This window comes from Haplochromis burtoni, unplaced genomic scaffold (assembly GCF_018398535.1).
Source record: "Haplochromis burtoni strain Fernald_Lab_line unplaced genomic scaffold, NCSU_Asbu1 Contig_252, whole genome shotgun sequence".
Classification (NCBI taxonomy): Eukaryota; Metazoa; Chordata; class Actinopteri; order Cichliformes; family Cichlidae; genus Haplochromis; species Haplochromis burtoni.
Genome location: NW_024582613.1, coordinates 842,876 through 858,682, shown reverse-complemented (window position 1 = coordinate 858,682; position 15,807 = coordinate 842,876). Strand labels below are relative to the sequence as shown.

General features: G+C 39.3%; 1 protein-coding gene across 4 annotated transcripts; it reads left to right on the top strand.

Moving 5' to 3' along the window:
* The first annotated feature begins 2,270 nt into the window (after positions 1-2,270).
* Positions 2,271-14,203, top strand: nr2c2 (nuclear receptor subfamily 2, group C, member 2). 4 transcript variants are annotated; one of them, XR_316853.3, is made up of 15 exons: positions 2,271-2,442; positions 5,886-5,970; positions 6,217-6,309; positions 6,453-6,653; positions 6,743-6,848; positions 6,983-7,162; positions 7,592-7,793; positions 7,901-7,991; positions 8,167-8,312; positions 9,083-9,260; positions 9,760-9,881; positions 9,963-10,133; positions 10,569-10,706; positions 10,805-10,910; positions 12,829-13,009. XR_316853.3 is itself a non-coding variant. In XM_005938914.3 (15 exons), the coding sequence occupies exons 2-15, from the start codon at positions 5,911-5,913 to the stop codon at positions 13,001-13,003; spliced, it is 1,938 nt and encodes a 645-aa protein (XP_005938976.1). In that variant the 5' UTR covers positions 2,272-2,442; positions 5,886-5,910; the 3' UTR covers positions 13,004-14,202. The 4 variants fall into 4 exon arrangements, 3 of the variants coding, with proteins under 3 accessions (XP_005938976.1, XP_005938977.1, XP_005938978.1); XM_005938914.3 differs by having other exon boundaries at positions 2,272-2,442; positions 9,963-10,102; positions 12,829-14,202; XM_005938915.3 differs by having other exon boundaries at positions 2,273-2,442; positions 7,637-7,793; positions 9,963-10,102; positions 12,829-14,202.
* The last annotated feature ends 1,604 nt before the right edge of the window (positions 14,204-15,807 follow it).

Here is a 15,807-nt window from a genome sequence, read left to right as displayed (position 1 = left end):
AATTGCCACTAGGTGTGAATGTGTGAATGAATGTGAGTGCGAATGGTTGTCTGTCTCTGTGTGTTGGCCCTGCGACAGACTGGCGACCTGTCTCGCCCTATGTCAGCTGGGATAGGCTCCAGCACCCCCCGCGACCCTGAAAAGGAGAAGCGGAAGTGAATGGATGGATGGATGTTCATATTAAATCCAACAACAAGTGAACATCCAAAACCGGCTCCAATCCTTTGTATTAATGATCTCCCTCCCTCCCTCTCTCTCTCTGTGTGTGCTGAGTGTGTGCGAGTGAGTGTGTGTGTGTGTGTGTGTGTGTGTGTGTGTGTGTGTGCGCGTGTGTGCGCGTGCGTGCGCTCACAGATGGAAGGTCACGGCAGGAGCTTTTCTCAAACGCATCTCCAATCATTTTTTTTACAAGAAGTGTAGCTCATACAGTGGCATAAATGTATTCTTTGCGTTACTTTATAAATATGAAACTAAAGATTTTGAGTTCATGCACATTGTGAAACAAGAATCTAAATATTTGTAATGTTGACTCATGACTACATGACTTTAATAGACTACTTAAAAACACTAAACTCTAATTTCAGCAGTTTATTTTAAGTTTACAGAATATAACATCTGGTAAGACGATGAGTTTTACGTCTCACTGTTTGTGCTATGTGCATCTATTTATCATATATGTTGCTTTGCTCTGTAAACTGTAAAATGTATTCATGAAATAAACCAGACTTTCACTGTCGGCATCTTTTAGTGTTTTTCTGCTTTTGTTCACTCCAAGTTAACAAAACCCACAGACATCCAGAGTTAACTCGCTAACAGCGTGGAGCAGTCTCAGTGTATTTAGCTGCTTTTGCCTTAAACACAATCAACTGAGAGAAATGGCTGTAGTCATCCACTTGGGTCATTGCGAATGTTGAAGGAGATTTGTTCCATAGACACTGTATACTAGTGTTTCCTACACTTAATCCAACACTACTATGTACTGTTTAAACCCAGATTCCTTTTATAGAATGCAGTGAAATTTGTTAAACTGTTGCTTAATGGGACAGAAGTACAAGTCACTCTTTTACTAACACATTGTAGATAAGTTTATTGCTGGACAACACAGCTAACAGCCTCACACACTCTTTAGATTTTTGAAGTATTGTGTGTAACGGTTTTAGTCTATCAAACCTTACCCTTTTCTCCCCAGTATCACAACAGTATGACTCCCAAAGTACGGCTCAGTATACGAACAAGGACTCTAAAGTCAGAACAGAAAGATACAATTGGAAGATGAATGATTGCATTTTTTATGATGCGTAGTAAACTACACCCTCTTCTTCTTCTCTTTGTTGTTGCTCCGTGTGTGTGTGTGTATGCCTTAGATCTCAAATAATACATTACCCATACTTAAAAAAACTTTAAAAAAAACATTTGATTTTCAACATCTGAGATTCTAAGTTTTCTTTTTTTTTGAGATTCGTTTTTCTTTACCTCTCAGCTGTTGTGTTCCAAACAAACGATGTTTTCTTCATGACCAAATTGTGTGCTAACTACCTCACACCGCTGTGTCTGGGGTCCAAAAAAAAAAGTTAAATCAGACTGTTTTTGGCATTTTTGTAGATTCAAACTAAAGAAATGGAAACAGTTTATGTGCTCTGTGACAGGCTGCTAGTAACAAAGTGCCTAAAGATATTATTTTAAATTGATTCTTTGCCAAGTTGTCAGTTATGTGTAGACATAACATTGGCTTCCTTGAGTTAGGTGTCTTTTTATGCTTCAGTGATTTGTAGTTTGTGTGTTAAGTGGCTTAACAAACAAAACCAGAAAGCCAGCATAACGATTGCTCAAGATCACTTAATAAAATTGCCAGAAAGTCTCGCTTCTTGGAAGCAAAATATAAAGAAATTAGAGCTGGATCAAGATTATAACTGGATAACATTATCTGACATTTTCTATATCTGATGACATTATGTATATGTCACGTACTTCTGACAGTATCATATAAGATTAAAAAAACCAAAACACTTTATTTTTATATTTTTTAATATTTATACTATTTGTAATCATTTATGCAATCACTTATTAAAGCCTTGAGTTTATTGTTGCAGCTCTTTATGTGAAGAGCAGAAACGCACTATAGGAGAAACAGTGCGTCTATCCTCTTAAATACATCTGTTGTTAAACATTTTTTTTACTATGTAAATGTTTCAAACGTACCTTAACAACAAAGTCCAGACAGTCAGACATAATGACGTCAGTCCTGTCTGGCTCGCGCTAAGGGTGGGGGGGTGTTGGAGTCGCGCGGGTACGCGAGAGAGGAAGGAGGGAAAAAAAACTCAACCATCATCAACTCGCTGGCGGAGCGGGGTCACGAACTATGACCTTTAACAGAAGAAAACCAAAACAAATATTTTATAAAATAGCAGAGCGCACTAAATCTGTGACCGCCAGTTCCCGGAGGTAAGTCTGAGTCCTGGACTGAAAACAGTAGAAAGCTGTGAGACATACAGGACCATAAAAGAGCGTAGCTAATTTCCCGACTAGCTAGCAAGCTAGCCGATGCGGAGCTCCCTTCCTGGCCGTCTCCGGCAGCTCGGAGTGCGGGCATGGACCGTGAAACATCGGTCTCAGTCCGTTTAGGCTGACATATTTTGGTGACAGCTAAATTAATTGTTAAATACGATGACACAGCTGTCGACTTGAACCAATCCCTGCGTGCTAGGATGACAGCCACAGTGGGGCACACAGCTGCAGTTGGCTCTCACTGCAGCCTACTTGCGTTCACTTGCAGTGAGCTAGCTGAGGGGGCTAACGCTGGAAAGCTGTAGCTGCAGCAGATGAACTCGACCCTTTTACCTTTGCCATCCCGGGGACGGGAGTGGATTGAAAGTACTACGATCATACATTTTATTCATCACAGCTGCCATTTTTTTTGTATTCGCCACCAGAATATCTGTTCGGTGTCTGAAAACAAAATTGCTCTAACATATTTATCATAAGGATTCGTCTTCGATGTTACTGGCTGATTGCCAGATTCTCCATTTTGTTATGTGTTGTGATACGTTTGAGAAAAGTGGTAATGATGGACGTACTGTTAGACCAATCAGTAAACAATATGAAGCTACATAAGATTCCTGTATGGTTACTGCAGCCACATAAATCATTTCCCCCCAAAGGCTGTCAGATTGTATTCTTATAAACAGTACAAGACCATATAAACAGAGAAGGACGGAAATCTTTCAAATGCCAGTAGATTAGAAAGAATTAAACTAATGAAAAGTGGATTTAGACACTTCCCCCAAGAATAAAGATGCTGCAAGGTGGTGATCACAGCTTTAAAAAAATCATTCAAATTTCTAGATCTTCTAGTGCAGCTTGACTTTTTCTTTCTTTCTTTCTTTTTTTTAACATACTAGCAGTTATGTTACACTGACAGCGAATCTAGGGTAGTTCAAAGTGGTGCAAACAGCCACAAAAAGCATACGCCAGAAAAATGTCATCATAGCCCTCAGTCACTTTATGAACAGTGTGTGTTTCAACATTTTGTGAGATTCAATTCATCTTGTATTTACTGTTACCTTCTGGCAGAAGTTTAAAGGATTTAAAAATTAATTTGTGCTCTGTTCAGTTAATGCTCGGAATATTAGTCTGTAGTGTGGAGTCATTGGGTTAGCGCAACATTAACAATTAATGTTGATGTGATGCTTAATTGTGACTTGTTGTACTTTGTATGTTTGTGGTGGTCACAATAGCTATGCTGGGAACTGGGACTTGGAGTCCAGAACAAATTTCCTCTTCAGTGACAATAAAATATAAAGTAAAGCAAATTAGAAGTTTTAAAAATATTAAAAGCAGTGGGAGTTAGTCTCGACACCTTCATATTTACTATGTTTTTTAAGTCTTGACAGGATTTCATATTTGTCCATTTGGAGGACAGGTGTACAAAGTAAGAAATGATTGGTGCCTCTGTCGATGTCAGTGTGGCATTAGTATCTCCAAAAAGTGTTTCACCCACTGAAATTACTCTGGCACTGGACTGATGCAACTCAAGATTCATAGGTAGAAATTATTACATTAACCAATATAGGTGCAGCAGTATAGGAGGATTGACCATATCTGTGATAACATATAATATCTAACACTAACGCAGTGATGGTTCCAAACCCTCTTCAGTTAGCTTCACTTTGAGTGTGATTTTGGTTTTCAAAGGAAACAAAATAGACATTTAACAAAGGTAAAGGTGAGTTTAGCTGATAGCTTAAATATTTTATCTGGAATATTACATAAATACTGCATTGTCTTAGCAAGTTGTGTTGTGGTCTATAATAACATGTCAGCTATATTACCAAATTAAGTGAAATCCTCCTGCTGTGGTGGCTTACTCTCTGTTTGAGAATATGCAGAAGTGCTAAAGTATGGCTCTAAAGTCAGCGTAAAGTCACATGTAGAGGAACACACCAAGCTGTCGATCTTTGAACCATTGTATTGGACAGTTGCTCAGGTCTTATTAAGGATGGGGGAAAAAATTTGTATTGTGTTATTTTGCAATGCAATCTTATATCAATACAGGGACACTAAATATGAACATAGTATTAAACAAATTAAAATACACTGTTAATACTATGAGCTATAGGGCTCATCTCATGCACCACCATCCCAAGATAACATTACCTGAGCAAACATTTATTTGACTAAAAAAACCATCCGGATAGACTAACCTTGAAAAAGGTACTTCCTAGTTCAGAGCAAGCCAAAGGCTCAGTCACACAAGTAAAAATAGGACAAGAATATCCTTGCAACTACAAAAAAAAAATTAAAAATGTATATCCATATATAATTATTTCCACATTCTGCAACCGATTGCAACTTGTGACTAAATGGTTGTCCAGACGTTTAGGGTTATTGCACGTTTACAAGCACTTTTAATCGCACGTTGCTTGGATGTCTTGCCTGATCAGAGATAACCTTTCTGCAAACAGTAATAGTCTGGACTTGGGCTGACTGTAATCACTCTGAAAAAGATTCTTGAAGGTTTGCAAGTAATTGCTGTCTAATTTTAAATGCAAACAGAATGCCAGCATGTTGCCATCAGTCTGAATGGGTCTGTCATTGTGCACAACTCAAAGGGACTTGACTCATCTGGCTGCCAGCTGATTGTATTCTGGTTATTTATGTAGGCTGCAGGCTCCATGTAATGGCAACATTTATGCAGGTTTTAGGGACAGTGTTGGTATGCTTGACAATCTCATTTTGAAGCAAAAAAAATAACTGAAGTGAGATAACTTTATCTTATTGGATAAAACAAATACAGACAAAGTTTACCATGAGGACATAATTTGCAATTTTAAAAATGTCACAATATACATTGTTGCAATATTCTCCATATGTTAAAAATCGCAATAAATTCTTCTTGTAATTGAAGTGAAATGTTTTGTTGAAGTTACCTAAAAAATAAGAATATTACTTTTAATAACTGTGTGATGATACGGCAGTCTATAGCTTAATATATAGGTAACAGGGCAGTAAACAGAAACTGTTTTGTCAATTTTATTTTAGTTTGAAGACTGATTGCATTTGTTATTATATAGTATAAAAAGAGAGAAGCTTATCTTTTGTTTAATTTTTAATGATTTTAAAAGTTGGGTTGCAAAGGCATTGCTGCAGCACAGATTTAGTATTTCAAAGTGGCGTAATATTTTAATGTTTATACCACCCATTCATAAGAACACATGAGTGAGACACTGGTGTGCTTCAGTAGCCAAATCGCACCATACAAAATCATCCAATGTCTTGCTGCATCTTCTGTGACCATTATGTGAGTCAGTAATGTCAGCCTGCTCTTCTGGGGTGGTTGGTATTTTTATTAGTTATTTAATTCTTTTCTTTGACATCCTTCCAAACAGACCTCACTAATGACTTTACTTCATCATGACGTCCAACCTGAATCTGCTTTCCCAGCAGAAAGTGGATTCTGAGCATGAGGCAGAGGTGAGTGGTCTGAAGTTGTTGCTTCATCCAACCAATATGAATTTTTTTTTCTTTTTTGATGGTTTTACTCACTTTGGTCGTGTGGTTACCTTTAAGATATAATTCACCATTTGCTGTCTTCTTTCACTTACAATAAAAGTGTATAACATTTTGTAGCAAAACATTTCAACGCTGCATATTCAAATGAAGTGTATTTGTGTTGCAGACTTATTAATTAAGATTATTTTTATACATTTAACCAATTAGGTGTCATCCTCTCCATCAGACTCAGTGATGAGTGAGTCGCCGCAGCGCTTTCAGGTCATCTCGACTGAGCCCTCTACACCACAGCGAATTCAGGTAACATCTTAAACTTGAATGTGTTACAACCTGTTGACATTGTCCCCTTTCGCAGGGGTGCTGAACATGTTGGTGTTAAAATATTTTTCTTGGATCTTCCACCCTGTTGTTCTGTCTTCCTCTTTCATCTCTTATCCCCCCAGATTGTAACTGACCAGCAGACCGGTCAGAAGATCCAGATAGTGACAGCAATGAACCCATCCAGTGCCCCCAAGCAACAGTTCATTCTGACTACAGCTGACAGCTCAGGGGCAGGAAAGGTCATCCTGGCCTCACCAGACAGTCACAATGCCAAACAGCTCATCTTCACTGCTGCAGACAGCCTCATGCCAGGAAGAATACAGGTACATTTCCCTCTTAATACTGTCTCATAGGGCATATGTGACAACACTACTGCCAATAACTTGTTCTTATTTGAATGCTTTTTTTCTAGATTGTTACAGATCCAGTGTCAATGGAACGGTTGTTAGGACAGTCAGGAGATTTGAGCCGACCACAGCCGGTGGAGTACTGTGTGGTGTGCGGAGACAAGGCTTCAGGTACTTCAGCCACTTAACATGAGTATACTTCGGATCTTTTCCATATACTTTGGTATCCAGCTGTGTGTTCAGCTTCATATTGTCAGTAGACTCAACCACGGGTACAAAATAAGAACTTTTTTGTCTGTGTACAGGACGTCACTATGGTGCCGTCAGTTGCGAAGGATGTAAGGGCTTTTTTAAGCGGAGTGTGAGGAAGAATCTGACTTACAGCTGCCGCAGTAAGCAGGACTGCGTCATCAACAAACACCACCGCAATCGCTGCCAATTCTGTCGGTTGAGAAAATGCCTTAAGATGGGGATGAAGACTGAGTGTGAGTGTGCATCCAATTCCAGGACACAGTGCAAAAAATACACCCAGAAACAAGTCAAGTATTGTTCCTGAGAAGGTAGTTTCAGTTTCCTTGAGAAATAAGTGAGATATGGCCCGAAAAAGTCTTCTATCTTTTTCCTGACCTGACATGTATAAAATACAGACTGGTGTGACACTGGATACTGCTGCAGGAGGTTGTTTAGGAAACATTGTCCCTACAGCTACTCAACAAGGGTTATTTTTAGTAAAAATATAGGTTCAGCTCTTTCTTTACTATCAATTTGTCAGGAAGTCCAACTGAGAACTATTCTGATCAGTTAAACCAGAAGTACCTCATATCTGCAGTATTCTGAGAGACACTAAATATCATTAGCATTGTTCTCAGTGCATGATTGTAGAAACGCACAATGTTCTTTGCTTTTACTTGTAGGCATGAGGAAAATATTAACACATTCTGACTCCTGTAAATATTCAGCTGTCCAGAGTGAGAGGAAACCCATCGACATTGTGCCCAGAGAGAGGCATGCCAACTGCGCGGCCTCCACCCAAAAGATCTACATTCGTAAGGACCTAAACAGTCCACTCATCGCCACACCTACGTTTATCTCCGATACAGAGACAGATGGATCCAGGTCAGACCTGCAGACAAACATTGGGTCTGAGCTGTTAAATTTGCACCATCTTTAAGTTTCCAACGATTTTGTAAAGTTGTTTTGATGGTTCTTTGTACCACGTGTAGGTCCAGCTTGCTGGACCAGGGGATGCTGGTTAACATCCAGCAGCCAGTGATCCAGAGTGATGGAACTTTGGTGCTGGCAACTGATTCAAAGGTACATCTAATCATTAAAGAGACTGTGTAACAGTAAACAAAACATCTGCCTTTTGTAAGTCGTGTAAAGAGGATGGAGCATAAAATCTGTGCTAGGCTGTAATGTATGTACAGTGGGTGCTGGTTATGTTGCCTATATGATGGGATATAATCTGCATTGAGTCACTTGTCTTTAGATGGATTGTGGGCAGGGAGACTTGGGGACGCTAGCCAACGTTGTGACATCACTGGCCAACCTAAGTGACTCACTAAAAGAAAACCTAAACAATGGTGATACCTCAGACAGCCAACATGAAGAGCAGTCTGCAAGCGAGATAACACGGTCAGTCAGCAACACCCAGAGAGGAGTCTTGCCTTTGCTTGTTCAGATTTGGGTTCAGGTGGCTTATCGTTAGTGTTCTCTTCAAATTTACTTTGTTTGTCTCTGCAGAAGTAAACCAGTTCTCTATTTGCATTTGTTTAATACCACATTGGTAATTTTGTGAGTTATGCGTTGTGGGTTCTAATATCTGCATTATTTTTTAACACTGATAAAACCTGTGTTGTAGACTGTAGATAAGATCTCATTGATGACTTTGCATTGTTTTTGTTCTTATTTGAATGAACATAGTAACTGGATCAAAGGAGCTTGCAAAGAAAAGCGTCTGGACTTCTTTAAGTTGCTTGAAGACGTTTCACCTCTCATCCGAGAAGCTTCTTCAGTTCTAAGGTCAAATGGCGGAGAGTCCCAGATTTAAACCCAGTGGGAGTATCCCCCCAAGAGGGACCTTAGAACCTTAGAACTGAAGAAGCTTCTCGGATGAGAGGTGAAACGTCTTCAAGCAACTTAAAGAAGTCCAGACGCTTTTCTTTGCAAGCTCCTTTGACTACGATGACCTGGATGACTGAGAACCTTCACAGACATAGTAACTGGATAATTGTGTGTATAAGAAAACAGTGTTAAAAACAGCATTTAGGTAATAAAAGTGGTGCTAAGGAGTTAACGCATGTATGTGTGCAATAAGAACACATTTATACTTTTGTGACTTATATGTTTCTTGTTAATGAAATTAATGAAAGGTCATTTTATGTGTGCTTGTGTGTTGCACACAGTGCCTTTGACACCCTGGCCAAAGTCTTCAACCCACCTGAAGTTGGGGTCGAAGACAATCTGGCTGATAAGTCACAATGTGTCAGTGGAACAACGATCCAGCTGATTGGTCGAGACCAGGAGACCCCTATTATAGAGGTGGAAGGACCACTGCTCACAGACAGCCATGTCAGCTTTAAGGTGAGTAGAGTTCACATGTAATGGGAAGAACAATATGCACAATTTTTGGAGATGATTGACTGCTGAGGGATACCGATTGGCATCCACAGAAGGGTGGGTGGTACTCAGAGGTTATTCACCAGAATACAAGACCATTCATCTGTCTATGCAGTTTTAAATTACCAAAGTATGGATGCGTGGTCAATAATAAATAGCAAAACCCTGTTAAGTGGTTTGTTATCACCTGCAGTTGAAACACTTATTTTAAGTTTCTTTTTAGTTGGTGTTTATTTGATTTTTGTCCTTGCAAAGATACTGGCAGGAAACACGAGGAACAGTGAAAAATATGACATGTAACAAGCAGATCCCCTGCTGGACATTTTGTGCAATGTGCATTAACTTGAGCGACTCATTTAACACTTGCTTTGTGTTTCCTTTGTGTTACCATTCTCCTGTCAGCAGTAAGGTTTTTGTACTTGATGTCCTTTTCAGCTGTGTTGTGTTTGTATCTTTCCTCTAGCTGACCATGCCCAGCCCCATGCCCGAGTATCTGAATGTACACTACATCTGTGAATCTGCATCTAGACTTCTCTTCCTCTCCATGCACTGGGCACGCTCAATCCCAGCCTTCTCAGCTCTCGGGTGAGAGAGTTTTCACACAAGCTGTTGTCTTTGCAAACACTACCAGATGATTGTTAATCAATATTTTCCCTCTCTTCTCAGTCAGGAGGCAAACACAAGTTTGGTGCGAGCCTGTTGGAACGAGCTGTTCACTCTGGGTCTTGCTCAGTGCGCTCATGTGATGAACCTGTCGACCATCCTTGCCGCCATCATCAACCACCTTCAAAGCAGCATCCAGGATGGTATGGACCACAGACCTCGCCATCTTTCACAGTAGGACACACACGCATATAAACAGGAGTAAAGAAATGTGATTTTTCTTTTTTTTTCCTTTCTTTTTTGTTATTAACAAACATAGGCCTTAAGCATAGAAGACAACTTTATTACTTACATGTGATGAAATCAGAACAGGCTCATATTGTTGCTGTTTTTATTTAGATTGTAACAAAACTTTGAAATGTAATTGCATAAATAAAAATCCCCCCTGCTAGGGCCATTTTGGCTTAATGAAGCCAACTACATTGCAAACAAGTGACGACACTTGCCACTAACACTGACTAAGAATTGCGTCGTTTTTCAGTGACGACATGCTTTTTGTTGTTTCTCTAAGTAACTTTTTTCAGACCATTAAGATGGAAAAGAATTAAAGAAAATAAGAGACTTAAACCATGAATATTTATACAAAATGGAAACTTTCTTCTGTCTCAGACAAACTGTCAGGGGAAAGGGTGAAACAGGTGATGGAGCATATCTGGAAGTTCCAGGAGTTCTGTAACAGCATGACAAGGCTGGAGACCGACAGCTATGAATACGCCTACCTGAAGGCTATAGTGTTGTTCAGCCCAGGTGAGTCTGATTTTCTGTGTCAGAAATAATAATGGACAGTCTAGCTGTTATCAGTCAAATTATTTTGGAGAACAACTGTTGTGTGTTTGACTCATCAGATCACCCAGGTGTGGACAGCAGTGGACAGATTGAGAAGTTCCAGGAGAAAGCTCTGATGGAGCTACAGGACTATGTGCAGAAAACATATCCAGATGACACCTACAGGTACATTCATACCTCCTGTCCTACTCTCATCCACATTCAAAGCAAAGTGACAAAAAATGTTATACAAAGTGATACCCTAACTTAATACCCAGCACTAAGATGGAAAAATAACTGATACTATGCCACTCTTATTTTATTGGCGTAAGTTAATTGTGAGTTTGGTTGAGTCTTTTTTGGTTTTTACAACTTCTCTCCAGCATATACCTGTTTCATTCTGTGGGACACGTCACTGTCTGCCAGGCTTTAAGCTTTTATTTTCACTGTGGCTTTCTGAGGCTGTGAATTCACCAACCTGTTATCTGCACTATTCTCGAGTAGGCACAGTAAAACATCTCAGACTCTGCAGAAGGGAGCTGTATTAAGACTGATAAACATCCAAGCTGACTGCATCTGACGTTTACATTCTTTTCTCTGCAGAGTAAAAACAGGTCATGTCTATAGGGTGCAGGTCTGCAGTGCATGTCTGAAAAAAAGCTTTTGGCCGATGTTGTCTGCTGTTCAGTTGTCATTTAATCTGACTGTTAACATTTTATTTGATGTCCAGTGCTGGTAAATTTTTGTATCCCAAATTTGTATCCTAGTTACAACCATCAGCCACCAGATGGAGCATCATTGTACAAAAATGCCATATCAAAAGGATGAGATTGTGGATACAAGCAGCAGAAATGAGCTTTCTTTGAAAGGTGGCTGACCTCTCCTTAAAGAAAGGGTTGTTCTCAGCTAGCTGAGGTTGGTTGCTTCTTGGATGAGGTGTTCTGAGGATGTTCTAACAGGAGGACAGGGATATTCTCTTGGCATTACCCAGAAAGAGCTGGAGGAGGTAGCTGGGGAGAGAGTCTGGACTTCTCTGCCTCTCTTTCCCCAAGATTTTTATGATAGCTGTGTGAAGCACCACACCTTTAGACAGTGTTTACTATAATAATCAGAGTTTGAATCTAAATAAGTCGTACCCAGGCTGTATGATGCAGTGAATTTTGAGCGACAAGCCAATGGTTTGATTAGCAGCATATCATGGTGAGCAGAGGAATATGTGTTGTTGGTTTCATCCAGCTGTACAGGATACAAGTGCCTATATCGTGAATTGGTATGTGAGGAATGCTCTTACCATCTTATTGCAGATAACAAAGTGAAAACAGCGATAGTAGTTGTGTTGGGGTGGGGTGGGCAAAAGAGGACCATCGGTGTACCACTATCCACCCTTCATAATGTACAATGTGGATTCCAAAGACAAAAAAGTCTGTAACACCCAGGGAGAAACGAGCACACACCCCAGGAGTTTATTTGTCATTTCCAGCTTGAAGAGATGTTTTTTAATTTGTTCTTTAATGATCATTATTAATGAACATGCAAGTGGATATGAGCAGAACAGCTAAAACAGTATTAAGTTAATACATGCTGGGTCTTTACTGTTTTTACCTCAGAGCTGTACTTCTCTACTCTTCACTGTGCCTTTGCCACACACAGTGGAGTCTTTTACCAACAAATGAGGTTTGCTGGAAGGTGTTGGTTTGGCTCACCAGGCTGAGCCACACACACACACACACACACACACACACACACACACACACACACACACCTTAATTTGAAAGTGTGTAGACGTCCAGACATGCACTTTCAATTATATATGTAAATGCAACATTATATTATAGCAAGGCAGATTCATTGTATCATGACTCTTATAATAATGATCACATTGATTTAATGCATCACTGGGGAAATAATCTAAAAATTGGCCTTGATTGGTTCACTTTGACCAAGGTCGATCGCTGACGTCATCGTCCATTGGCACAAACCTGAACTCCTGTGTCCTTTTCTTTTCTGTGGATGTCTGGCAGAAGGCCTTCATTCCATTTCAGGTAAAACCGTGTTTGCATGCAGTGATGTGTTGTGTAAATTACATCTTTATTCCATTCCTCAGGCTGACACGTATTCTGACTCGTCTGCCTGCACTGCGCCTTATGAACTCAAGCATCACAGAGGAGCTCTTCTTCACCGGCTTAATAGGAAATGTTTCTATTGACAGCATAATTCCTTACATCCTCAAGATGGAGACGGCTGAGTATAACAGCCAGGACTCTGACTCTACAGAATGACACGCCATCACTCCAAGCACCCTAACTCTCAGAGTTTGAAGTATTTAGTGAGTCTCCTCTTCAGGTACACACTTTCTCTTGTAAGGATTGTATTTTTGAACTGCAGTACTAAATCCTGCAGCAAGCCCTTGCTTTCAATGATGCATAGTGCAAAGTCATTCAGGTAGATTGAGATGGAATGGCACTGGACAGCCTGGATGGCTGAGGATGTTTCCTGAAGCTGATGCAGTCAGTCCTGTTGAACTAAATAACAGAATCTTCTGCATCTACAGCTATGCTCTTTAATGTCTTTATAGCACTTGACCTAACCCTTTCAAATTGTGTTACATTTGTCTAGGTTTGCATAACTTACAGAAAGTCCAGAATCTAAAAGTAACATTAAAAGAAATCCTGCATGTGAAAAAGATCTTGAAAAACCTCTTTAGAGTGGAGGACATCTGATTACTTTAAAGCTGGGAAGTTTTTTTGAACATCAGCGCAGTAAAATTGGCATGTTTCTGATACAGGCCATTAAAAAGAATTGAGTTTTCAATATGTATGGAAAAGAGCTTTTCTTGTTAATTTTGACACAACTGAAATTAAAATGGAGTTCAATTAGTTAAATCTGAATTATAGTTAGAGAAACTCAGTCAGGTATATAAAGGTACAAACTCTCAGTTATGTTCTCCATTAGTAAGTATTCATAGCATGTCATAGTATTGATCAAGCTCATAGCGCATAATCAGCTCAGTGCACCACCTCTCTTTTAGTTTTGCTTTTACAATAACAAAAGTTTCATAAGTCAAGTTAGCCATTTAAATTGAGGAGCGTATGTTGTTTCTTATACCGAACGATAGGGCTGCCACGATTAGTCGACTAGTCACGATTACGTCGACTATCAAAATCGTCGACGACTGATTTAATAGTCGACGCGTCGTTTGAAGCTTTGTAAGATCCCAAAAGACGCAGGAATAAGTAGTAGGATTTAAGAGTGTAATAACGGACTGAAACAGAAGATGGCAGCACTGCATGTACAAGGATGCCAGCTGCTGTTAAACCCCGAAGAAGAAGAAGCTACGTCCCAGAGTTCATAGCGCGGGCCTGCTCAGTTTCCAACAATGGCGGCAGCTAGTTAGTTTTAATATTACTCTTATTATTCTTTCTGGGTCACAAAATAAACGTTTAACATATTCTCAGGCGAGAATGTAGCTGTGTAAACCTCAAATATCTGCTCAGTTTATCAAGACACCACATATTTTCAAAAGCGCTCCGACGTTTTCGGAGACGTCTGTTACCCACCAGCTCAATAGCTAACGGGTTCAAGGCTCACTAGAGCCGGTGAGAACACCGGACTCCCGGCAAATCGTTTTCAAACCCACCGCCGTCTTTCGCTACTCAGGTTAAACATGATATATAAGTCACTTAGATAACTTAAAAATGTTATTGTTTGGCTTTTTTTTAGTATTTTATTTGTTCCTGAATGAATCGTTTTGGCTGAGATTAAAGTTACAGTTTTTACACAGCTGAATAAACCTCAAGCAGACAACTGATTATCAGAAGTGTGAGATGCTCGAGAATATACTCCGGTGTCCTGTTATATTTTAGATAGCAAGGAGCAGACGAGACTGAGTTTATTAAACTTCACTGAAACAATCAGCAAATTTCATTAAAATTTAATAAATTTTAATCTTGTCTTTATTTTTAGTTAGCACATACCTTAAACACTTAAAGCTGTAAGCTAATGATAGTTATATAAGAGCAGATGCATGCTGGTGCAATAAGCTGTAGGTTTTATGTCCAAAGGATGCATGATCTGATTAGTGGACTAATCGCAAAAATAATCGGTGACTAGTCGACTATCAAAATAATCATTTGTGGCAGCCCTACTGAACGACATCTCAGAGGTTTTTTATGTGCTTGTGTTTCTATGTGGTACAATTATTTTTAGGTTATTATGAGTATGTTCCTCATATAATCCGTGCAATCACCTCATCAATTTTCCCTTTTATGACAATCAATTACATATTGTTTCCTTCCGTCCTGTCAGTGTCATAACCATTCTTCTCTATCTTCATTTTTTTACAGTATTTATCATCAGCTAAATATTTCTTTTAAGGAATTAGATTACCTTAAATGTTTGGGTTTAAAAATCCGACTTATGTGTAGCTATGCTACTTTTTTTTATTTTTGCATTTGTATTCTTGTGCACATCAATCAGCTTTTGTGGTGTTTCATTGCACTCATGCTGACTAAAACTTTGTGTTTTGTATGTTTTCCAAAAACTTTAACTTGTTGTAAACAAATTTGCTCGTTGCATACTAAGTGTACTTAAAGTACTTTTGGGCAGGTTTCCCTGATTTAAAAGAAAAAAATGGAGAAAAAAAAAAAGATTTTCTGGGAAGCCAATCCCGAGTGCATTGATGTCTTGGAGACTATGTTGGAGATATGCATTGGCTTACCTTCTTATATTATGGTTCTGAATAGGCATCCACAGCACCATGAATGATAATGGGTGTATAAATAGGTCAGCTGTGATTATGTCTCTGTGAAGTACATGTCAGATGTAATATTTGGGTTTAAAACCCATATGGACTGTTCGTAAAGGCACTGGTGAGAAAAGACCTTCGTACATGTAATTTCATTAAAATGAGTGCATGTTGTTTTGAAGCAGGGTTTTTTTAATCTTGTCGCTGTCTGCCCTAAAAAGGAGCATTGTTATAATTTTTCTAGAGCATTGCAATGCATGCAAAAGTTGCTTAAGCGCATTTTATTAAATGCTGTATGGAAAGTGTGGATTTAAATGTTGTGGCTTTAAAATATTTACC

What these genes read in the sequence shown, in the direction of transcription:
- nr2c2 (XM_005938914.3), top strand. Translation starts at nt 5,911, where the DNA reads ATGACGTCCAACCTGAATCTGCTTTCCCAGCAGAAAGTGGATTCTGAG. An exon ending in ATTCTGAGCATGAGGCAGAG is followed by an intron (nt 5,971 to 6,216) that starts GTGAGTGGTCTG and finishes TTAACCAATTAG; the next exon opens with GTGTCATCCTCTCCATCAGA. An exon ending in CCAGCCTTCTCAGCTCTCGG is followed by an intron (nt 9,882 to 9,962) that starts GTGAGAGAGTTT and finishes CTCTCTTCTCAG; the next exon opens with TCAGGAGGCAAACACAAGTT.